At 41.1% G+C, this 26121-nt stretch overlaps 2 protein-coding genes across 2 annotated transcripts in view; one reads left to right on the top strand and one right to left on the bottom strand.

Annotated features, from left to right (window-relative positions):
* Nucleotides 1–26121, bottom strand: part of ralgps2 (Ral GEF with PH domain and SH3 binding motif 2) — a 105105-nt gene that overhangs the window by 18082 nt on the left and 60902 nt on the right. Inside the window, exon 10 of the mRNA XM_042484100.1 lies at nt 307–444. Coding sequence (XP_042340034.1) covers nt 307–444 — 138 coding nt within the window. The remainder of the gene's footprint in view (nt 1–306; nt 445–26121) is intronic.
* angptl1a (angiopoietin-like 1a) lies at nt 2460–26121 on the top strand. Its single transcript, XM_042482710.1, has 6 exons — nt 2460–2754; nt 14853–15110; nt 15221–15847; nt 22511–22704; nt 23650–23920; nt 24887–26121. The coding sequence occupies exons 2-6, from the start codon at nt 14921–14923 to the stop codon at nt 25072–25074; spliced, it is 1470 nt and encodes a 489-aa protein (XP_042338644.1). The 5' UTR covers nt 2460–2754; nt 14853–14920; the 3' UTR covers nt 25075–26121.

The raw sequence follows: 26121 nt of genomic DNA, 5'->3' as shown, positions 1-26121 counted from the left end.
GTTTCTGAGCACAAATGACCCTGAATGTGCATGAGCATGGTGGTTAAGAATAAGTGGGATTTATCAACTCTAATTGCACATTGATGTGTGTATGACTGGCGATAAAGTGGCATTGATAAATGCAGATTTTTTGCACTTATGCACATTCTAAATTTAATTTATAAGACAGAATTTAGAACCTTTTTTACAAACTGTTGATAAAAAAGGGCCTATGACTTTTCCAAAACTTTTATGAATTTTACACAGGTTTTTCCTGTCACAACACCATGCTGTCCTCCCCTCAATGTGTGGCTGTGCAAAACTCACCGTATGTACATGATCTCTGCAGGTCCGATATGATTCTGAGAATGTTGTTCATCAGGTTCGATCTCTGTTCGTTCTCCAGTATGCTGCCGGTGGAGGGATAGGCAGAGTCTATATACGTCAGATCCGACAGGTACATCCCTGAAACAAAGCAGCAGACACACAAAGATGCAACACGTTACATCAAACCAGGAGAAACACACAGCCCTCCTCCCATTTTCCTCTCATCCTTTGGTGAGTCGAGGGCCCCCACTAGAAGCCAAATGAGGACAGCGTCCATCTGTTGGAGGTGTTATTTTAAACACCAGTGGGGGAACACTGGGATTTTCTTGCCTGGACACAGAGAGCCCAACTCATTAGAAAGCAAACAAGGCTGGATGTCGTAACTGGGCCAGGTATTCTTGGATTCATGGTGCAAGTGCCATGCAGCTGTGGATTTCTTGGTGTGAAGACCAGCTGGTATTTGCAGACTGCATGTTTGATACGAACTCGATAAACTCTCAAAATGTTATAAACTTTGCTCAAGTTTCAGTAGACTTTTTTTGTATTGATCCACTCCCCTTGGATCTAAATAAGTGCCTTGAGTGGATGACTGATCTTCTCTTCAGCCTTTCCAGCTCACAGTCATCTCTTTCCTCCCTGTTCCTGCACTCTTTGCCTCTTTTTGGCAGACTTGGAGCAGAGCTGAGATTCTTAGTTTCTCGTTACATAAATATTAACATTAAGAGACAAACCCAGGAGCGGCTTCCCACCATACTGGAAACGGAGACTAACAAGTTTCAACGTGAAGTGATGGTGTGCCTCTCCTTCCCGGCTCCGCTCTCCTCCTCTTCTCTCTCTCTCTCTTGCTTAATGTTTCCTTCACACACCAGCATCGAGATTGAGTACAGATGTAAGAAAAGTTATCACACAGTTGACTACATGACACCAACTCCCTGCCTGTTCTCCTTGGAAAATGCTTTTCAAACTCACAGACACATCCATTTACAACATTGTGCGCGCAGAGTCTAAACACAGATGAACAAATAAGCACAGACAACAGAAATGCAGGATCAGATCCAGTTGATAAAAGGGCCAAAGCTCGTCCTCGGGATGCCATTCGCACACAAACACAACACCATTTGATTAGAATCAGACGGAGCTAGGCTGAGAGCAGGGGAAGCAGTTTACAAGAGTTTTGGAGACACAGCTGTAAGGGGGGAAAGTGAGAGATGGGGAGGAAGAGGAGGAAGAGAAGGGCTCCTGAAGGCTTAACCGCTGTAGCTGCTCTTCAGCGAGCATGTCAGGGATAACAGCAGTTAGTCATGCACAAATCCACACTGCCTGGAACACACACAGACAGATGCGTGCTCAGGGTACTGTGGTTAGGGTACGCAGGCATTTTGTATGTGTTCACATGTGGCAAAACTTGTAAGAAAACATCAAAATAGAATCCCCAGGCAAAGACGGAAGAAATGTGGTTGCAAAAAATGGAGAAAACTTCAAAAATCCTCTTTTTTTAGCCAATTATTGAAAAATATTTCCACACAAAAAGTCCATATCTGTCCATGTCTCACACACGTGAAGACACTGAAGTGAGTGACAGTGGTGATAAGGACCAAGGACAAGCTCAGACTGCACCTGGAGGAGGGATTTTTCTCCAATAACATCACAAGGTTTATCTGCCTTCCTCTTTTTTCTGCTCTCACATACCCAGCTGAAGCTCCACAGGAAGCTGCTGTGAAACGTCTGCAGCGTTACAATAAGCTTTCCCCACTGCTACAGGAGAAAGAAAAAAATGAGGGGTTGTAATCAAAGAAAAAGGGGTCAAAACAGATCATGCCTGCGCCCCAGACTCGGCAAAAACACTCTTGAATTTGAGCAGTTTCCTTTTAGGTCTTCTACATAAGAACTGAGACGGTCATTGTTGAGGATGGGGAAACTTAATGAGGCAGCGCTGTTATTCTCTTTTTCTGTCTTTTTTCCATCAGAGTGACATCAGAGGTAGGCTGGGCCACTCCAAAAAAAATAGAGGGGAAGAAAAAAAAAAGAGAAGCAATCTCAAACTCCCACACCCTCATCCCCCTTCTCCTCCCCTCTCTTCCTCCTCCCCCTCCCTCTTCTCGTCTCCCCCATCCTTTGTGAAAAACTCAAGGCATCAGTCGTCAGAGCTCAGTCTGTTGAAGTGGCCGGCTATTGAACCATGCCCCAGCCCGGGCCCCAGGACAGCTGAGTCCACAGAGAGGAGCTCATCTTTGGGAAGTAGGGCCTTAAAACAAAACTTCATATATTGTGGTTTTCAGCTGCAGGACAGAAGGAGTGAGTGGAAAGAGGAGCAACCTCAGAAGACTGGAGACAAAGAGACAAGAGAGATGAGTCCTGAGCACTGCAGCTCGGTGAAGACACAACACAATACACACGTGAAACTATAACTGAAGGAAACACACCCCCACTGCTGGTAACACAAAGAAGGTAAATACTGCCGGAGTTCAATCTGTAATCTGTAATGCAAGTTTGCTTTTGAAGTTTGTGTGTGTGTGTGTGTGTGTGTGTGTGTGTGTGTGTGTGTGTATGTAATAGAGTCTGGGCAGCTGTGAGAGCTCTGGCTGAGAGGTTGGAGAGGTTAGGACGTTTCGTGACTGCAGGCTCCGGCTGCAGACAGAAACATTTAGCAACGCTTCTTTGGCTTTCCTCTGGAGTCTGAGGCCTGGGACATATACCGTGTACAGCATGCGGAGAATCGCATCATGTCATACATTCAATACATGCAAGCAAGTAAGGGATGTTAAGGATGTGTAGGATTTTGCATTTTTTCTTGTGAGGAGTGCAAAGATTAAAAGAATATAAAGAAAAACTGTAATGTTGTAATGTGTTTAAATGGTGGTAAATTTTAAAATCTTCGACCACCCTAAACTTTGTTATTTCAGCAAGGTTGTAATAAGCATACATATTAATTTCTCAGTAGTCTCTTTACTAAAATATAACCCGAACCTACAGGACATACAATATGTATACAGTTGTAATGCAAATATTTCAGAAACAACTTTAACAGGCTAAAGTTGTAAGTATTTAGTGTGACCTCCCTCCACTGAGCATGGACTGAACTCTCTTTGGCAGACAATATGAGATTTACAATACAAATCCTCTGGTTTATTTACTCCAAATTGCATTCAAGCTCAAGATTGATTGTTTGAGATACTTTTTGTTGTCCGATTCCATATTTGGTCTTTATCCCATTTGGGCTGCTACTGTAAATATTTCCTGTATGTCCTGGTTATGTTTTAGCAAAGAGACTACTGAGAAATAAATATGTATGATCATTATAACATTGCTGAAATAAAAAAAAGTTCAGAGTGGCGTAAGGCTTTTGCACAGTACTGTAACACCCCAACTTTATCTAAAATTACGCATATCCTGATGAGAAATCGAAACCTAAAAAGAGAAAGGAGAAAAAGCAGTGAGGAGAAAGAAAAGTAGGGCATTCCAGCAAAACACTTGAGGGAGGCTGATCTGATCAGATGGAGAGATTTGAACCCTGGAGCCAGGCTTGTTTATTTTTTCTTGGCTTTTGGTTTCCTAATACAGCACCATCCGAGCCCGGCCACTAAGAGGGGCACAGGGATGGAGGCGAGTTAACCCCGTGGAATCAGGGTTAGATCAATAATATTACTCCTAATGAGGCGGTGACATGTCTCTTAGCACATATGAGGGCCATGAAATCAGACAGTGAGACGCACAGAAAACACATTGTGTGACATTTTGAACATATTCTCTAAGAGAAGTCCCTTTCACCGGGTCGTGTTTAAAAAAAGTGATGATGCAATGTAATCCAGCCATAACCACATCCTCTATCAGTACACCCCGTGGATATAAGACACTTCAGTCACAACCTTGCCATGATAGCAAACGCTTTGAACACTAACAGCATCAATCTGGTGCACTTCCATATCACCGACTCGCAATTATCTTCAAATGTTTTCACTTACAGTCCGGGGCCTGTTGGTGGGATCTGTGGAAAATACTGTGTTCGCTACAAAGCCACATCTGTGAATGCTGTAAACGACCATGAGAGGGGAGGACAGTGCAGAGAACACACAGTCTTTGAGCTTCAAAAAGCTCGGAGGAAAAGGGCAAAATGAGGGAATGGCAAAAGGCTACGAAAACATTCTGGTTTTTCCCGTAGACTAATAAATCAGAAGATCAATACCTCCAATAATTCAGCATGGAAAGAAAAAAAAAGATAAAGAGAAGGAGGGAGCAGCTGTCGGTGAAACATCCAGAACATTTTGTGCTGTAGCGGCGGTGCTTGGCCCTCGGGTTCACCTGAAATTTGGCCTCATGGGGGACAGGGGCTGGGAGAGAGCTTTAAATGGGTCATTACAACCAATCCACACATATTCTCTTAACCCTCACCCAGGACTCTAACTTTCAACAGACTCTCTGTTTGATGTTTCCTATTTTAGGTTTTTAACAGTCCCTGGACAAGCCAATAAATAGCGGTCAGGTAGTGCGTGGTAGACTGTCAAAGCCAGTTAACCGCTGCCTTCCCCCGGCCGTGTGTCACAGACTATGTTGTAACGCAGCTGGAGATTGATAGCTCACTCAGCCAACTTGTGTTTTTCTGAGGGGGGCGATGGGCATGTGTCCAATCGTATGTGACCTGAGGCTGTGTGTGGACCCTTCACAGACACAGCTCAGCTGATCTTATCAGTAAAACTAATATAGAAGAAGATAACACAATCTAAATACAGACATTGGCCCTTCTTAAAAGCACTTACTCTGTGCTGACCACATGCAGTTAAATCAAACCGCAGCACAACAAGCCGGACATATTGTATCTCAGCACTCAAACTACATTATGAGCTGCAGCCTGTAGCACTGCTGGATTGGGATTAGGAGTCACAAAAAATGACTGTGAGGTGAAAAAAACAGGAGCTCAATTCAAAGACAAGTCTGTAGCTGCTCCGTGAAGCTCATCTAGAATCCCTCTAATGAGAGCTTGGACACAGTTGAACGGACAGGTCACCGAAGGGAGGAAGAGGTCAACCCGGAGGTCAGGACAAATTGTCAAGAGAAGTGGAGGCATGTTACTAAGTAGAGCCAGTGGGCAATCAGTGTAAGTGAATTCACATGCTCTTCCTTGCTATTTTAACTAATAGAAAGCATGCAGAGTTGGACGTGTGAGCTTGAGGTGAGGGTGAGACTAAAAACAGAAGAACTGGGTTTTTTACCAATAAATTTCCATGACTTAAATGCATATTTTTCAAGACCATACAATCTCCAAAATGAACATCAGTACTGCTTATTGGTTATTCATCATAACTATACAATAGCTTTTTAAAATTAATTCTGATCAGGGTTGGAACTTATTATTTAATAATATTTATACATATATTTTTAAAAGAAAACATGCATTTAAAGAAAAAAAAACATTTTTTGGTGATTTTTTAATTTATAATCTATAAAGAAATTTTTTTTTTCCTTCAAAAATGTATGACATTTTTTGAACTACAAGGCAATGTTTTTCTTTAAAAGTTTTGGGGTATTTTTTTTTGTTGTTTAATTTTAATAAAACACGCTTTCCAAACCCACAGGCCACATGCTTGCAAGGCAAAACACCAAGACTGACACAATTTATGACTAAAAACTGAAAAAAAAAATTTTTCATTAATTTTTCACATTTTCAACGGTTCTTGAACACATCACGTGTTTTTATACAGATTTATGAGGGAAAAAAAATTCAATGACTTTTCAAAAACTTTCAGGGTATATTTAGTTTTCTAAAACTAAATATACCCTACTTTCAAATTCCATGACTTTACCAGGTTTTTCATGGCCGTACAAATCCTGAAAGAAAGAGTTGAAGCCTGAATATTTGCACCATCAAGCCAAACAGACATTTACATGAATGCAGTAAAATTTTAATACTCCTTCCTCCCAGCTCTCCGCTCTCCCCTGACCCTCCTCCAGCTCTTTACTTAAGCGTGAAAGCGTCGTGGCAGCATGTGTTCCTTCAAAGCCAAAGTGTCACTTTACAAGTTTAATTTAATCAGAGAGAAAAGCCACCTGAACGGAAAGGTAATGGCTAATATGTCAGCCCGGGTAATAAATCACTGTGGTTAATAGGCGTGCAAATATCATTGCGAGCGTGCGTTTGTGTTGAGGGGCTGTGTGTTTGTTCTGGGGAGGGGGGGTAAGAGGATGAGTGTGCGCAGAGATGGAGGAGGGTGTTGGAGAGTTGAGACTCCTTATCTTGACATAGTATGACAGATAGAGAACGACGGCCTTATGTGAACTCTGATCCAATGGAAACCTCAAACATAAGAACTATGTGTTTGTGCATTTATGTGCTTGGAAAAAAAAAGAGGACAAGGGGGAACCCGTTTTCCACAAAGACCGATTGATTGCGGGGGTTGTGGAGCGAACGGGTGGAGGGGAGGAAGGGTGGGGCTGCACCCTAATCCCACATATAGACCTCTGACCCTCCCAAACATCAGCCCACATGTTTAGAGTTTCACCACAGAAGAAGGAAAACAGATGGGGGACGCAGGGCCAAATTTGGGGGCTCAATCCTCAGTAATATAGAATCATGAAGGTAGGCGACTCAAAAGCTAGAAAGCAGGAATCTAACACAACGTCTTAATTTTTTCACCTCATCATTCATTCTTTTATTCTAGCAGGCGGCTTCGGTCTCAAGTAATAAATGCAGAGAAATCCATTTCTATCTTTTAATATTTCCAACATGCACGATTTAATGAGGAGATATAAAACAACTCAACTTATACAGCGCCGTAATGCGCTTCCTACTCCGCTGTGGGAGCTGTATTTAATCGCTGTAATGTTTCTTTGGTTTTGGTAATAAGGCTTTTATGAGTTTTTCCTTGTTTTAGTACTGTTTTTAAAGTGTTGTTTTGTTTGTGTTTCCATTAATTGTATCATAATGTCAGTACTTTTACTGCTCCCACTCATGCTGCGTTCACCTCTCCAGCCCACGTCCACAAAAACATCAGATATTCCTTCGCTCTTGTTTTGAATCTGTCCTTTTTTCCAAACTAGTCTGGTGGTTTCTCAGCTGTCACTTCTCCTTCATTTTCCCACATCCAATTGTTTCAGCAAGCACAAAAGAATGAGTCAATCTGTGTCTTTGAGGGACAGAGCGTATGAGTGGTCATGTAACTCAAAAACGGTGGCTGGTGACATCATGCGCGGATGAAACGCTGCGGAGGAAGTCGGTCTCTGGCTGCGCACCAACAGTAGAGCTGGCTAAGCTCCATGTTGTCATGTAAAGCAGTGCTGCTGTTTATTGTCACTCCAAATCCAAAATCTCTCCATCATACATCCAGCTCTTTGTTTTTCTCTCTTTTTTCTGTCCAGCCATGATGTGTTGTGTGTTTCAGGGCATTTTGGACTTGTTGTGGGAAAGTCTGAGGACCAGATGGAGGAGTGGAAGCTGGGGATTTTGAGGCTTGGAAATACATTGGCTATGAAAATATAAATCAATATCTCTCTCGCTTTTTGAACTGCAATAAATCAGGCTGCAGACCGACAGATCAGAAGAGGTAAATCACAGCCGCAGAGCAGGAGATCTGAAACCCGCACAACTGTCAAACGACACGTCTGGAAGGCTGACAGCCTAAATCTACATTTTACAAACTTACAAACTCCAGTTGATGTTCCTACCTGATACATGCTGGAACAGCAAATGTAACAGGATGTCGTCACAACAGATTCTCCCGGCTTGTGTCATTTAGTGAGCGCAAAGTATCAGGACAAACTAACCTTTCAGTATCTGACCTTTTGTGCTACGGTCTTCTATGACTGTTGATGATGATGACATACAAATAGAAACTGTGCTTATTTATTTTAACATGTTTCTACCAAAAGTTGCACGTATATGCAGGTTTTGTAAATGCAGAAAATTCCACTAAAAATAGCTGTAAGTCTTATTTTATATTGCCAGTAGATGACAATACTTCTTTTTTTCTGGTGTGTCACATTTACAGCTGCAACGATTAGTTAATTAGATTGATTAGTTGCCAACTTTAAAATTAATTACTAATCCATTTGATAACCAATTCATCAGTTCAACAGTTTGTGATTTTTAACTGGAAAAAAGTCAGAATTTGCAGATTCCAGCTTCTTAAATGTAAATATTTTTCTGTTTTTTTACTTCTCTGTAACAGTTAATGCAATGACGCACTGCCATAAACATAACATCCGTCTCCATCCAAGCTAACATCTTTCAAACTGAATCGGCACCAAGTCTGAAACAGAGACTGAATAAGTGAAAAATATAATAAAGCAGTAACCACCGTAACATTTTCAGACCTCTATGCTGTTTTCTACCTTTTATAAATCCTGTTTTTCGTCATGTTGTGACACCGATGGTGACACACCATTAAAAAAATCCAAAATATAAATATAAAGGCCTACTCATCTACCGCAATGCCGTGTACACTGCTCTGGTCTACTGACAACGGGGAAAAGAATCCAGCGGATCTAGCGGGAAAAGGGCTCCAGGTGCACCCGGCTAAAATTAACTATGTCGAATACAGCTGTCCTGCAATAAATCCGACTTACATGAGGGTTATGATGTTCTGTTTTTGTTGAATCTGTTTAAAAGATGTTGATTTATGGTCTGTTGCATCAGACTGCATTACTTTGTCAAGTTATCCTGAAAAAACTGATTCATGTTACAAGTTAAATAACACTGTATGATAGTGACATACAGCACAACCCTGCAGTGAACTGGTTTTCCATGGAAGCATACCTATAGCTTATCAATCAGTTTATTAAGCAGTTTTCTTTGGCTCAGATCACAAAATAATGTCTGCATTTGATGAGGGATTTTTGCCAAAACACACAGAGTAACCTGAAGCCACTAGTGTGACATATAGCTGTCTGTCTGAGGTAACAACCAACATTCATTACGCTGTTTAACCAACGAGGCTAAACACATTTTTCCTGTCGAGCAGTAATGTAAGCAGCCGACTCACTTAATGAGTTCTCTAGTCATTTCCTCTCCGACGACATGCAGAAAAGAATTATTTCTGTCTTCTACTTGAGTGCAAACCTAATCACCATTAATGTACGACATCAGCTCCTAGACAGAAAAAAAAGGTCGATGAAAGCCAGTGTCCTCGCTATATACATAGCTCCACATAATTAAAGCAAGCCTCACCAAACTGAAATAGTTTCGGGCTTTTTTGAGGTGTAAAAAGAGCCAAAGAAGTACGTTACAGATAAACGCTGGCTGTCCTTAGACTGTTCTAATAAAAAACAGGAAAATAAATCAAGCCAAAGACAGACAGAAAGTGGGGAGTGAGGACAATTAAAAAGCAACTGTCATTCGTCTCCTGACTATTAATAACTATTAGCAGGTTGAGGACCTAACAGTGCACTTGGGAAGACTTATGAAGCTCAAACTGTTGCCAAAACATTAGGCAAGCGGAGTTAGAAGCCTGCTGCAAATCCTTTATTCAACACACTGTTTTCACTTGGACGTTTTTGAGTATGAGAGCTGATTGTCTGTACGGTCGAGCCAAAAAGAAACTCAATAAATCCTACATGTATTAAGGAGTACATTGGTTAAAATTGCTCTTATTTGCTTGCAGCTCACAGCCTATGACTTTCATATGTATCTGCAATCTGCTGCTTAAGTGATTTAGCTGTAACCAAAAGCGCTGGAGAGGAAGAAAGGGAAAGGAATGCAAAACAAAGAAGGCAAGGAGAAAGGAAAGTATTCAAGAACGGAAGGAAGGGAAGGAGGAGAGGAAAGTAATTAAATGGGAAGAAATCAGGCAGAGAAAAGGGCAAATTTGTCAAGACTAAAAAAGGAATAGCAGTATTTCATCTAAGTAAGGCTCTGCCTCAAGTTATGTTCACGGCCCTCGGGTGTTGTTCACGATGCCTGGCCAAGAAGGGAAAAAAGGCCATGACCCAGTTTCTATCCCTATCACAGTACTTTGTCACATCTTTAATAGAGTAGTGTTTTAAATCTTTGTCCCTTGTTTTAGCCTTACAGACTGTCATTCTTCATCTTCTTCCCTTGTTTGGTCTCTGTAGTATCAGCGCTCATAGCTCACAATGCACGAGGTTATGATTTTAAGTAACATTTCTCCAAGGCACCTCATAATGCATTTACAGCTAAGTAAGAGTTAGAACCATGTGAGGGAAAATTGCTCATTCATGCCGAGGCACACAACCCTAGACATGCTGTTCATGTGGACTGAAAGGGAACTTAAAGGGATAGTTTGGGATTATTTTAAGTGGGGCTGTAAAAGATACTTATAGAGCCGGTGTATTACATACAGCAGATGGCGGGTTGGCATGCTCCCTGTTTGCAGAAACAGACGGGACTGTCACCCCAAAGCTCAGCATTACACCACTGTGGGGAGGACATCAGTCCACGCTGTATTGAGAGTATTTTCACTGCTTTACCTCGACGTCACACAGCCCTTTGCTTCAGCGCTACAGTTTCTCAACCGTATAACGTTCATATTCCACGCAGAAGCCTGTAATTGTACCGAGTCCTGTATTACGCCACTGGCTGCAGGTGAAGCGTTGATGTGTATATTAACTAGCCACAACAGTATTTATTTCTTTCTCTGAACAGCCCGGAAATACAAGACAAGCATGTAAAATCTTTAGAACCGCCAAGAGTCATTCAGGGTTATCGCTTAACAGTCAGTTACAGCACTTTCTGACCCAAACAGCTGACTGGCAACAGATTGGCCTCTGTGTAGGAAAAATGGAAGTTACACGGTTGAGAAAATGTGGTGCCAAAGGAAAGGGCTGTGTGACAGCGAGGTGAAGTGGATAAAATACTATAAATATAACATGCACTTAGACTCATACTGATTTGTTTTTGTAGCCATGCCTTTTTTAAAGTGGTTAAATTAGTTTTAATGTTCACCCCCCTTCACAGCAGAGTCAGGCTGAGCAACAGGGTGTGAGTCCCGTCTGTTTCTGCAAACAGGGAGTGAGCCAACCGCCATCAACTGTATGTAATACACACTGACTATAGATACGTACCTCATGCAGCCCCACTTCAAAAATCTCAAACTATTACTTCAAGTCTTTGTCAAGTTAATGAAAATAAATCAATGCACATGCACTGAATTTGTCATAAAAATGCTCACACATACATACAGGAAGTGCACAGTGCTTTTATTGTGAGCTGCAACCAGATTCAGTAAACAAACAGGTCTGTGAGATTTAAGTGCAGCCTTTTTAGTCAGCCATGCAAGGACTTTTATTGTGGGTTGCTAAATCTGAAAAAGTGGCAGATGTGAGCTATTGTTGGCATAATGGCCCGTTCCATCTCTGCCGACCCAATATACTCTGTGAAGTGGGGCAGACTGGTACAAACATAATGTAGAGGTTACAAATATGACTCAGTGTGCAGAGAGAAATCCAAATTTTCAGTCTATGCAAAAATAACGCTGAGTATCCGCCTGTAACTACAGGATGTAAAGGCACGTTTGTGTGCATGAAGTTTTACGCCCACAGGTGAGCAACTTTATGTTTTCCGCTCAATAGCCTCCCCGGTCCCTAAGCACTTCTGCAGTGTTTAGTTTCGGTTTGTTGGGGCAGAAAAAAGAGGCCGCTCTGCGTGCTCTGAGGAAACGCTGTAAAACCTTGTACCTTCAACACACACGGGTGACCTCTCCACATCCCCTGGTATGCCTTTGATATGTTGTGGTTCCATGAAAGAAACGAGGCCCCTCGTACTCAGAACCACCACCCAGGAGGAAATCAGACTCCAGTAGACAGGAAAGAAAGGGAGAGAAGGAAAGGATAACAAGAAAGAGATGGGAATTGAAGGAGGTGATGGCTGATGGATGAGCTGTAACGTTGCCCGTCTTGTTCATGCTTCGGGGGCATGCAGATGATGCTGTGTATGAACGCTTTATGGAGCAGCAAAAGAAAGCCAGTCATAGTTTGGATGAGAAGACGCACTCGAGAGAACCTATACTGCTGACTCTGCTGCTAAAGTCATTAGCGGCTCTCACTGAGGTCAGTAAGGATACAGTACCTGGTTACGCTGTCAGACACATCGACTGCTGGAAAAATACCCCACCGTGAAAATGAATAACGTCGCTGGATAGTCATGCACACGCAGTATTCAATCATACAGATGGATACACGAGCATACCAGTAAGATCTGCAGTACTCTCTGTAATCCTGTCCCCTCTCGACATTATTCCAAGCGACAGAATTGCCAGAATTCCTAAAGAACCACAATGGCGTCATCAGGGAGACACACAGGGCCGGAGTTTCAGGGTGGAGGTAATGATGTGGCACTGAATAAAAAGTGGCTGAGGGGTGATGGAGTGGATTAGTAGGGCTAGACTAGTCTTGGCCTTGCGCAGGCCGAGGCCGGGGTGTTAAATGGAGCAGTGTGTGCGTCTTTGTGAGTGTTTTTGTGCTTGTGCATTGATGAGAAACAGAAGTTGAATCAGCAGGGATAAGAAAGAGGCGAGGGAGTGCCAGCAGTCGCCCCTCAAATTAGAGCTGAAGACAACTCTGCACACACCGTTTTCTTGCCTTCATCTCACACCCCTATAGTGACTGCCTGCCTGTGTGTTTTTGTAAAAATCTTTCAAGTGGAACACAAATACGACCTCCTGCTAAACATTCCCGTTGGATGTATGGAGGCATGTGGAGCAGCGGGTGCTCAGCAGCGAGCGTATTTAACCTGTCTCACAGGAAGCTGCATTGGGGTCAATGTGCTTCACTGGGAGGAGGTGCTGCTGTACGGGACACTAAGGTCAGATCTCTGAACAGGGAGGGGAGGTCTTCAACCCTCTTAGAGGCCTTTTAGAGGAAATTTTTACAACATAAGGACATAAATCAGAAGCTAAGAGTTCCCCAAGCGATTTCCATCTCTGTTGCATCCAAACAAGTGTGAAAATAAATCATAAATTAAAAAGCGATGAGTGTTTATTATGTAGTTTTGCATGCTGAAAGTGATGCTTAAGTCAGCATTGAAAAGAGGATGCAGAGGCAGAATAGGGAAATTAAAAACAACCTTGAAGAAATACTATGTATCAAAACAATTGAAAAGAGTGTTTTTTAAATAAAGATTCAGTGTCTGATTGCATTGAAATGATACGCAAAAAATAACTAGCGTTGATTTGATAACGCTCATTTCACACCAGACCAGGAGTGAGCTACATAAAACATTGTTATAAAGTTAAAATTTAAATGATATTTCAATCCTTTGTCTGATATTGATACTGAAGACAACCCCTGTTGTTTGATAGTCTGACTTCTCTACATGAGCGTAGTCATCACACAGCTTGTGTTGAACAAATCAGCCATTTCACACTGCAAACCTTGAGTTACTAGGCCATCAGACTGTGCCAACTCATGGGGCCAGGAACTACAATATGGCCCAGAAACAAAAGTTTGAACTGCGTTCTTGTGGTCAGCGTGCTGAAAACTTCCTGGATTGCTAAAAAAAAAGGTTCCTGGAGTAGTTTTAGAGGGTGAATAAGACCATTAAATGTCCGGTGTGAGGATTAAGTGGGATCTAGTAGTAGGATTACAGAGCCAAAATTTCCCTCCAGTGCCTAGACACTTGGAGAACAATGGTGTCGACGCGAATGGCCCTATCTAAAGCCAGTGTTTGGTTTTCCCAATCTGGGTTACTATAGAAACGGCTGTTGAACTCCGTTGAAAAAGATCCGCTCTGTATGCATATATAACAGCTTATTCTAAGGTAACAAAAACAACACAGTTTTTATTTTTAGGTGATTATATGCCAGTAAAAACAAATTTATGAACATTAAATACCATTTCTGCCAGTTAGGGCTGTGCAATGACAAAATATATTTCATATTATGCCATATCGTTTATTTCATTTACACCATCTGATAATGCTGTGCATCCGTCTGCATGGCCGAGGGGGCGTCTACATGAACTATTTAAGTAGTTTACAGTAGTTTAGGGGGGATTTCAGACTCTTGAGATATATATTATGTATTGCCATACAGCCTAAAAATATTATTATATTATTTTAAAGCCATATCACCCAGGCCTACTGCCAGATCACCCTAAATCCTACACACTGGACCTCTATGGTACTAAAAATGCAAGACAAGAGGATGGAGTTTGCTGGAGTAAATAAAAAGATGATGTAAGAGTAAGGGCAGGTACCAAAGATAAAACGCAGCCAGCAGCCACATAGCAGACCTCTTTAATAGAGGGGAAACCAACAGAACCTCAGAAAAATGGGGTGTCTGTCAGCAGTGGAACTAACCGAGACAGAAAGCAGACCTCATCTCGCGGGCTGGACAGCAAATGTGTTCTCTCTTTCAATCTTTCCACACAACCAACTCTATGTGGAACAATGACCTGACAACTCTGCTACTGCACACCGAGTGAAACAATCACTGATTGTCTGTGAATATTTTTGAAAAAGTGTCAAATAACCTGTCATTAAGTAACTTCTTCTGCTCTGGAATAACATCCAATCAACACTCCTGCTGTTAACATTCCTTTTGTTGGCCTTTGTAAACAAAGAAGTGTCTGTTTTAGAGTCTCGGGATCTTGTGTTCTTGCAGGGAGGCCTGGGGGGACTTGGAGGGAGCACCAGTAGCTGTCCATCAATCCATCTAACCAGCTAGCAGCGATGCAGGGGCTGATGTGGAGCCTGTGTGCCCTGCTCTGCCTCTCCCTCTGGGAGCAAAGTTACTGCAGGAGCTCCAGGGAAGCCCGGAGGACCAAAGAGGCTTCTCTCCACAGGAGTAAAAGAGCCCCCATCGACCCTGATGCCAAAAAGTGTTCCTACACCTTCCTTGTGCCTGAGCAGAAAATCACAGGTTCAAAGGATAACTTTTCTTTGTTATACACTTCCAGTTATTAATCAAATGGCTGTCTTCAGTTAAGCCTCTTCTTGGTAATCTTCTAAATAATTCATATCTGTCATCAGGTCCAATCTGTGCCAGCACGACAGGCCCGCAGCCAGACAAGGACAGAGTGACCCGTATGGACATTGCAGATGTGCGGGAGGTGCTCAGCAAACAGCGGCGTGAGATTGAGACGCTGCAGCTGGTGGTGGACGTGGATGGTAACTTGGTGAATGAGATGAAGCTGTTGCGGAAAGAGAGCAGAAACATGAACTCCAGGGTGACCCAGCTCTATATGCAGCTGCTGCATGAGATCATCAGGAAAAGAGACAACTCTCTGGAGCTGGCCCAGCTGGAGAACCGCGTCCTCAATGTGACCTCGGAGATGATGCGACTGGCTTCAAGGTACAGGGAGCTGGAGGCCAGGTTTGCCGTGATGGCCGGGGTGGTCAACAACCAGTCCATTCTCATCACTGCACTGGAGGAGCAGTGTATGAGGACACTGGGGCGCAGTGAGCTGCCTGTGGTCCCCCCGCTGGTGCAGGTGGTGCCGCAGAATATACCAGTTAACAATCGCTTCACCAATGAGATACAGAGGGACAATAATAACCGCGCCTTTCCCCGAGGATCACGCATGGGAAAGGACGCCCCTACTCCAAGCCCATTTGGGATTGACCCTCCGCCGCCACAAGGAACACTTACATCTGATGGTATGTACAAATTTTAATAAGGCTGCCCCCTTGAAAGTCAGCGGCTCGAATCATTAGTCAGAGACCATCAGTCGACTGAGATTGTTTCAAGTTGAGCAGTCATACTTTTCTGTTTATTTCACTTCTGGGGACATTTTGCTCCCAAGATTTTGCTGCAGAGTGAGCGCTCGTGACTTTCACGCTAATCTTTGCAGCTGCAGACATGCAGGCAGCGGCACAGAGGGAGACAGACTGCATCGTAATGTGAAGATGTGGTGAATTTACAGCTCACCTCAAGTTCATACAATACAGTCTCTGGTAAGGGTCCACCGATATTGGTTTTTCGGGGCTGTTACCGATATCGATTATTAGTAGTTAATGAGAACAATAACCAATATTTGGAACCGATATGCATTTACCATAAGAAAAGAAAATATTTCTGTCAAAATCATAATTTGGAATACAAAATACTCCAACCCAAAACTTTATTTAAATGCCTTTGGCAAGTGTTTGATCAAAACATAAACTTTAAACATCATAAAAAGCAAGTTCTCTTCAACTTTTTTAAAGTCAATTAAAGATTTAAATAAAGAATAAATTTACAGTAGCTCCCTGAGGTTTTACAGTAAAAGTTCCTCCCATGTTGACACGGTCTTTGCACTTTTTAATTAATTAATTTTACTGGCGATCATTAAATAAATTTCAGAACAGATAATCGGCAGAATGTCATAGAGATATACAGATATACGGACCGATAATCTGTTGACCCCCAATAAGAAAAGCAAAACAAATCATCAAATATTCGAGGTGAACAACCAAATCCGATTGGACTGGCATAATTCTGAGTTGGATACAGCCCTAAAATTTAAAGCGGCAGGGGATGATGAAGAAATAAGTGACTGAGCATTTAAGTAATTGCACTAGTAGTTGAGTGTGCAATTAATTGGGGCAATTACTGAGGACTGTTATTCAAAAAGTAATTTCTTGCAACAGTGGGTATTGCTGAGGCACAGTTGGCTAAGCCTTGGCATCGTACGGGGGCAGTGAAATCATACATTCCTATGATTCCCACTTGGCCGCCTGCATTGGCTGCGCTGCAGTCAGCATGTGTACTAAATTAGCAGAATGTGGATTAGGGCTCTTTGAACAGCATTAAAACGACTTCAGAGAACGGGAATAGATATCTACTGCAAGGCTTTAGTCGGATTTACATTCAGTCTATGCACTACAAGGTATTTACAAACACAGCACACATCTGATCCATCATGTCTCATACCACTAGACAAAGCTATCAATTTAGATGGATGTAGCTCCTCTAAGCAAAATCGTCTCCAATGTGAAACCAATTTGCAAGGTTAGAACGCTACTTGGAAATGACTCCGAAAAATTGGTCAGGGCTGTTGTATTTTGACTGGCGATTAGACGATGGCGGGGAATGTTGACAGAGGTTATACAACCAGATGGTGAAATGGATGAAATCATGCATAACATCCCTCAGACAAGAAGGGGAATAAAAGAAGATCTGTCTGAATACTGACAGGAGAGCCACTTCGGGTGACATAATAATGGTTCACAAAGGGATGATAAGGTGAGAATACCTTATCCCACATTTGTTTAAATCAGATATTTGAAGCTCTGGTAAAGTCTGACACGTAACCCTTTGTAATCTGAGCAAATTGGTTTGACTTCTTTAAAATACATGGAAAGTAAGCGATGAGCAACTGATCAAGAAATGGCCCAAAAATAAGCATGAAATTAGTAAAAACTTACAAGGAAATAACCTGAAAATGAATGAAGTTTTCTGGACATCATTTCCTGTTTTTTTGTTTGTTTGTTTTTGTTTTAGAATATTTAATAATCCCCTCCAGCTAATTGTCAGTTCATATCCTTTTCACCTTTCACTATATTATTGCAATTTATGGGACATACCTTGCCAAGATGCTACTAAAGTTTTTCCCATGTTTTTGAAAGAAGTAAAAGCATTTTTTCTCAGGTTTTAGAAGTTTAAATGCTTGTGCAAGGTGTCTGAGCACAGCATCAGGAAACTGATTTCAATCCAGGTCTTAAAGGTGTTGAAGACTCCAGAAGACTCCAGTTACAGATATCATTGCTTTCTTTCTACTTTGCATAAGAGATAGATGTTGTTACCATTTAGAAAATCCATATGCCAAACTACAGAATTTAGCTCTTAAATTTCAGCATTTTATTAAAACATCAGCTTTCCATCCCTATGATGCGATTACATAACAAAAAAATGATCATGTAATATGTTTAACAGCAGAAAGGCAAAAGGCCATACTTTAAAAGCCTCCATGGAGAAAAAAAAGAACTAAGGAAACACAGCGATGGAAAATAAAGGCGGTGAAGTGGTTGGGGGAGGTCAAATGGAAAGGACTCCAGTTGTAGATGAAAAAAAAGAGGACTGAGTGTTCTCATGGTTATTTCAAGCAAAGCCCCAGTCGAACTGTAATTTTAGCCTTTTTTTAGTCAAATATAGCTCATTAGAACTGGGAGCTCCAATGTAATAATCCTGCAATTCCACAGGCCTTAGCTGGATGAAATATAAAGGAATGTTTCACCCACACAGTGCTCATTGCATCTATCTATCACTCACCCTGTGATACATTTTATTAATCTATTTAGCCTTTATTTTACCAGGTTTGTCCCGCTGAGATCAAAGATCTCTTTTACATGGGAGACCTGGCCAAGAATAGCAGCAACAGAGTTTCAATAACAAATAAAATTCACATAAAAGCACAAAGATGTGCAGAGAACCTAAAAGCCAATTTTCCCAATTCATTTCTAACTTTGTGCACAACAACATGCAGAAAGTCCAGCGAACGGATATCATAATTTCCATATTTTACAATCAAAAGTGAAGAAGGTAAGTAGGAATTTTACCAACCATCGATGAAAAAAACATGCCAGTGACTGGGGCATCGTAAACATAAAGCAGGCCAAATATATATAATATTTTAAATACGAGACACAATGGTGAGTAAGAAATCCAGTTTGTAATGAATTTCAGAGCCCGAAAATAAACGCTATCCAGAGTATCCATAATCAAAGAGACGTGAAAAGGGAGACTCCACCAATGTCTTTTTTGCATGCCTCCGTGGTGAATAAAGAAACCCAAAAAACAGAGAAAATTCTTTATCAATTAGAGTAAGAGGGAGCCCCGTTTAACAGCAACAAAATATACCTTACTTTATTTTAAACACTTCGACGTAAACAATCTTACACATGGACAAGTTGCACGCCTGGGCAAGCGCGCGTTTGAACTCTGCACGCTGGAATGCACAAGCAGAGTTCAAACGCACGAGCTTGCCCAGGCGTGCTACTCGTTTGCACAAGTTATCTAAATAGTATGGCGATATTGCATGTGTTTGGGAAGTACGGCGCACACAGCTGCATAAAAGTGAGTTCGTGAGAGAGTTTGTCAACTCACTCTAAAGATAAATTATTCTGCGCAAAAAAAAAAAAATTAACGGAACAGTTTGCATCAGTCTTTTCAAGTTATGACAACTATCAAAGGCATTTTTAAGTAGCGTTTACTTAATAACTTATAGTAAAAGTTTTAAAGTAAGAAAATGTCGCTTGTGTTGTTTGGCCTGCAGATCCCTAACGCAGATTTAACTGTCTGAATTTGTCTAGCATTTTAAGTGAAGGAGGAAAAATGTTAAATTATCATGCCATTATCATTACCTTACTACATCTTAAATTTTGTTTCAAATAAATTAACATAAATTTGAGTTTCAGTTGCACAAAATATTAAGCTGATGTAATGATCAACATCTTAATTTCAACACAACTCATCAAAATTATTTTTCCAACTTAAAAGTTTTAAAGTTTTAAAAGAGTTTTTATCCACAACCATGCATTTAATTAGGCAGCGGTGATAGGTCCACTGAATTACTTTTTAGAGTGCAGATGTTTTGTTATAGTTTGCTGTCGTCAAACACAGACGCCCTACAAGTTAAAGAAATTTCTTTGTTTTTATTTTTATATTTTTTTTCTTCAATCCATGTGAAGGCATGCAAGGAAACAAACTTTTCTTAACAAGTTCAACAGAATATGGGATGAGTAATTGATATACAAATGACTATTTTGTGGGTGAATTGTTCCTTAAAGCAATAAACTGCTGCTTTCACAATCTTCCAGATTTTTTTGTCTATGACAGAAACAAAGCTCTCAATCTGGACACCCTTGATTTATCTACAACCAAGAGAAACATCAGAAAGCCAGGGATGGATCATATTTATTTTGGTGGCCGACACATAATCCTTTACCATTACATTTTCCGGAGAAGAAAAACAAATCCGCAGAAATATTTCTACCACTTGTCTCCATAAAACATATCTACCCAATTCCCAGAGATAAGGATGCGTGCTCATAAACTGGGATAAAGTCATATGAGATTATGAGAATATATGGATGAATGTACACTTTTCAACAGATGGTTTTTAATCTAACTCAGAAAAGAAAATAGGTAAAAGTTCAACCCAAACACAAGTCACGGATAACCATTAATAGGCTTTCCTCCATGTGGGATCACTACTACTGTAAATTCACATTGCTTGACCACAATTTGGTCTAGTTGAGACCTTTTAAAAACCACTACAGCTCATTGACTTAATTTATTTTTAAACTCAACCCCTTAAAGCTCTGTTTAAAGAAACTAACAAGAAAGTGACAGAAAAGTTGAAAAGTGGAACACGTTAGAGAGCCCCCTCACTGACAGCTCTGATGAAGACATATGATTACTAGAAAAATACAAGCTTGTGCTGCAGAGTTTTAGGTGTCTGTGTGAGGGCATTACACTGGGTCCCTATGTGCTGCTATACTCAGCTGAGAAAACCATCTTCCATGCGCCTTTAGGCCGCGGGGGCCCCCACACAATGCCCGTGTTCATACAGTTTTAATACATATTCACACTGGGGAAAACAGAGGAAATATGTTGGGTTTCAATTCAGCTGCTTCAACTTTGGGTGCAGTGCTACCACATGGAAAGCTAAATCTAGGTGAAAATTCATTTAACAATTTAAGTGTGCACATGCATGATTGCGTAACTCTGTAACGTTTGGATGGTGTGGGCGAAAGGAGATGATTTACCAAGAATGCAGCCGCAAAGTCACATCCAGTCAAACTATGGGGTCTAACAGACGCTCTTTCCAAACTTTTCTCTTGTCTGCTGTCTGGAGTCCCGAGACTGATGATGATGACTTTTACATATGCAACAAAAAAGACATCTTGTTCAGTTGAAGGCGCAGTATGGTATATTTATTCAGGAAGCTAAAACTGACTATATTTCAAAGAAAGGATGGTTTTAGTAGGAATCAAGAGTCAGTAACAAAATATACAGATAAATTATCTATAAAGCCTTTAACTTTTATGCTAATTTCCGGCTTTTTACTGGCGGTTATAACTCATTCTCACATTTTGTTTCCCAAAGAGCTAAGCATTATCAACTACTATACCCGAAACACCTGGGGCCCTCAAGAACTTTAAGCCTGTTAACACCTTGTATGAACATAGGTTGTTTTTTGACCCGTACACAAGCGGACAGTTTAGACACTTGTGTTTATTTTGCATCTCCAGCTGATCAATTGTGTTTGGATTTTATTAGTGCCTACATTACTTATGCTAAAAAGGGCTCCGTGCAGTTATTACATCCACACTTTTGATAGCTGCTTGCAAGCATGCTCACTATTCACATAAGCAGTTGTGTCAGTAGAGCTGAAGATGTTACTGTCAGCAGTGTTCAACACGACTTCTTTTTGTGGGCAAAATGATAGACTGTCACTCACCTTATTTGTCATTAAATGGCCACGTTATAGCACATCAGCACGCTGTCACAAAAACAACCAACCACGTTATAGCACATCAGCACGCTGTCACAAAAACAACCATCACCTCCTGCATTGATGATGTATTTTCCTGTTACGTGGTTGTCCAGTACACATCAGGACACATTGATGTTCATACTATAAAAGGTATATGGTCAACTGAGACCATGACCACCTCGGCAGATGGTTGGAGTAATCAGATTACAATGTATTTTGTTGGTCATTTACTTGTTACAAACGCTGTCCACTTGAGACTGGACACATATTAACCTTTTGAAATACGGGCAAATTGGCTAGACTTCATTCAAAAATGTGGGAAGAAGGCAATGACCAACTTAAGAAAAAATGCCCCAAAAATTAGAATGCTAATTAGAAAATGACATGAAAAGGGGACCTTAAAATTTATAATAATTCTGTAAAATAACTTAAAATGTTTTATTACAATAATTTTAATTATAGTTCTATGGACCTTTTTCCCTAGCTTTTTTAAAAATAATTTTCTAAATCTACTTATTTCTTGCAATTTGCTAAACATTTCTTGCTAAGTTGCTTATTGCCCTCTTCCACGTTCTTATCAGCAATCAAACCAACTTGATCAGAGTTTAAAGGTTTAAATACTTCTGAAAGGCATGTGAATGCTGCAGAAGTAAAGAGACGTCGATCCAGGTTTCAAAGGGTTAATACCAGGTATAAGAGGGCTCATTAAAGTATTATCATAATTGCAATATGAAAACAGATTGTGAAAAAATTGTGTGTTCCAATAGAGATAACTTCACATATCTTACATATCTATCACATAATCTTCCGCTTTTTCCTACAACCATCTTTCCGACCACAGGTCCCTTCAGAGACTGTTACCAGGTGCGACAGGCAGGCCACACCACCAGTGGGATGTACCTGCTTAAAACAGACGGCAATGAACGCTTGATCCAAGCTTGGTGCGAACACGGCCTTGACAACGGAGGATGGACCGTGTTGCAAAGGAGGAGAGACGGATCTGTCAACTTCTTTAGAAACTGGGAGAACTACAAGGTAAACTGAGGAAACAGCCTATTTAAGCATGAGAGAGAACTGTTTTTTACGGCTTTTTCCTTTCCTATTACCTAAGCGACCCACTCTCAACAGTTCATTTCGGGGCCACTGAGCAAGCACTTGCTCCATCAATGTAAACAGCTTAGCGGTGGATTTCCTCACACCGAAATCACAGCCAAGAACTGGAGCCAGGGACCTACATACAAATCTACGCAATCAGAGAGCCACGGTGGGCTGAGAGGCAAATACAGCTCAACACAACTGGAAGTGATCCCTTTATCCTTTTCTTCTCATGCGTCAGATTTTGTGATTGAGATGGGATCCAGGAGCAAACAGAGCATGCAGGGGACGGAGAAGGAACACTAAAAAACGACATGGATACACAGCATGACAAAATTTACTATTCTCCCGGTTTTCACTGTAAAAAGAAATATGGCAAAGGCGAGAGTTTTCCTCTGTGTCGTAAAATTTGATTTAGAAATCAATACTTACATGCTGTTTGGATCCAGAACAGAAATGTGTCTCTGCAGCTCTGCATTTGCTGTATTAAACTATCCATTTAACTGCAGCCAAATTACCATTGCCCCTGCTATTCAACTAATTCTTCTCAAGTGACAAACCACAGATCAAAAACTTAACACATTAGCATCTCAATGGGAAGCAGAATTGATTTCATTTTTCTTGATTGCATGCACCAGACCCCTTTAAACTCAACACTCAGCTAAGTCGCATTAACCTCACTCTGCTATATTTGTGTTTTTTGGATGTGATTTGAGTTCAGTGGCCTTAGAATAAAAAGAGATCTGTTCTCTCACCAGTTGGCTAATCCACCACAAATTAATACTGCACTTTGTTGGTCTGTGCTACACTACAATGCAATTTTAACATGAACCACAACTGGTGGTGAGTAACAATAAAGCATGTTGTGGTGCTTGTCCCCCACAGAGAGGCTTTGGAAACATAGACGGCGAGCACTGGCTCGGGCTGGACAATATTTACAACCTGGGGAAACAGGGCGACTATAAGCTGATGATAGAGCTGGAGGACTGGACGGGGAAGAAGGTGTATGCAGAGTACAGCAGCTTCCACCTGGAGTCAGAGAGCGAGGGTTATCGCCTGAGGCTCGGCACCTACCAGGGCAACGCCGGCGACTCCTTCAGCAGTCACAACGGCAAACATTTCACCACGCTTGATCGCGACAAGGATGCATTTTCTGGTAAGTAGGATGCTGGACGAGTTCCAAGTGCTTTTTGATTTCTTATATTAGTAGTAGTATGATGACACAGCTAGAAATGTTGCGATACAATTCTTTCGCAATACCGATTCCAACACTTAAACTTGTGTATTGGCATATATAGAGTACCGATGGAATTACGTTAAGAAACAAAATTGTCTAAAAGTTACCCATTTCCATGTCAAGAAACCAAATAAACTGCATAAAAAATGATTATCTACTATTATATCTGACATATATCCAAGGGCTTCTCAGTAGGCCCTGAACATGGCCTTACAATACTATCCAAATGTGCAAGGGATAATCTAGCCATTTATTACAATCCCAATATTCTACTCATTACATTGCACAGATCTGATATAAGAATGGGGTGAATGTCATGTTATATCATTGTGCACACTTAAGTCATGATACAATATCATTGACATTTTAGACATCTTGCAATATGTAGAATATTGTGATAACATATATCGCAATGCATTGCAACTTAATACCTTTTTCAACTACAAATTATGCCCACAAAGGAAAACTTTGACCTCATTATCTAACAAGGCAAAGTTTTAAGTCTGTTCATCTAACTTCAGTCATTTTCACTGCAGCAAATTGTATCTAGTGGAATGAAAAAGCTACCAAGATACCAAAAGTTGAATTTCTGTTTGCAATATTAATAATTTATATAAAATTATTAATTTCCATGTGTGTATCGATATAATATTGCCATGCAAAATATAGATTATTTTCCCCACCCTTAGTTAAAAAACTGGTATCAGATCAGTGACTTACTTACTCACCGGTACCCAATCCAGCATATTCAGCAGTATTGGAGGCATTTCTGAAATATTAGTATTGATATCAGAACAACTCTAGACACAGTAGAGGGTAAGTTTTTATCCTTTTTCTGTCCATCAGACTCATCTTGTTTTGTAATGTTGTGTCCTTCTCCACTAGGTAACTGCGCCCATTTCCATAAGGGCGGCTGGTGGTACAATGCATGCGGCCAGACCAACCTGAACGGCGTCTGGTACAGCGGCGGAGTTTACCGCAGCAAATTTCAGGATGGAATCTTCTGGGCGGACTACGGAGGAGGTTTTTACTCCCTCAAGTCAGTCCGCCTCATGATTCGACCGATTGACTGAAACATCAGACTGCAGCTTCCTTCAAGTGCACCTCAGTTTTTTTCCTTATCTTTATCTCCCCATAAACAAAGACTGTAAAGGCAGAGCCGGGAATCCCTGCCATCCTACAAGGGTGCCTCACAATAAACGGAGGAAGAGACGGTGGCGTGTTTATGGCCAGACAATAAAGACTCCAGCAGTCTGCGCAGTGGCTGGCTCCCATGTTGACTTTGATGTGAAGACTGATGCCATTGCCCTCCCTGAGTAACTGCTCTCCTCCACCTCTAGAAATGGTCCATCAAGCTCCCTGGGATCATGAAGTATTACTCTTAAATGTCCTGTTTTACTCATTCCTGTTGAAACTCAGTATGTAATAAAAGGGAAATGGTCATTTACAAAATGAGATTTCTTCTGAGCAGCTAACGAACGTAGTGTCGCCCATACCAAAGGGTAGCGGATGTACAAGGATGTTAAACTATAGTAGCATGAAAAGTGATGAAGTTTAAAAGTTATGTTTCCGGTTAGAGTCTCTGACAATCAAGGACTTGCTAAACCTACTGTTTACTCATTTCTGGGTTTCGTCTGGACTTTTGGGAGATTTCTTCGACCTCCAACAGAAAATGAACTGGTGCAACAGTGCACTAGTCCGATGTGCATATGGCTTAGCTGGCTTTGGTATGTAAATATCTTTGGCTTTATTTGTGAAAGGTAATTTAAGAGGTGTGACTCTACTCAGGCCGAATGTTCACAATGTCGTCACTCTGCCATTCTTTGTTATTTATCAGTGTATTTATAGAAAGTATAGTCATGGCCATTTTATATCTAACCCTTTAATAAAACAACTGTTACATTTTTTTTAACCCAAGTAGAGATACTTTAATGACACTTGATTAAAGGCACACAAACACACACACACAAACAAACAAACACGCACGCACGCACACACACACACACACACACACGCACAGAGATAGTCGGCACCAATAAATCCAGAGTGGATGTCTAGTTGGGAGTATGAGACATGCACTGCCTGTTTTCATCAAATTAAATTTGTTTGTAAACATTGAA

This window comes from Plectropomus leopardus, chromosome 3, assembly GCF_008729295.1.
Source record: "Plectropomus leopardus isolate mb chromosome 3, YSFRI_Pleo_2.0, whole genome shotgun sequence".
NCBI lineage: Eukaryota > Metazoa > Chordata > Actinopteri > Perciformes > Serranidae > Plectropomus > Plectropomus leopardus.
Note: the sequence above shows the minus strand (reverse complement) of the source record. Positions and strands in the feature narration are given on the sequence as shown.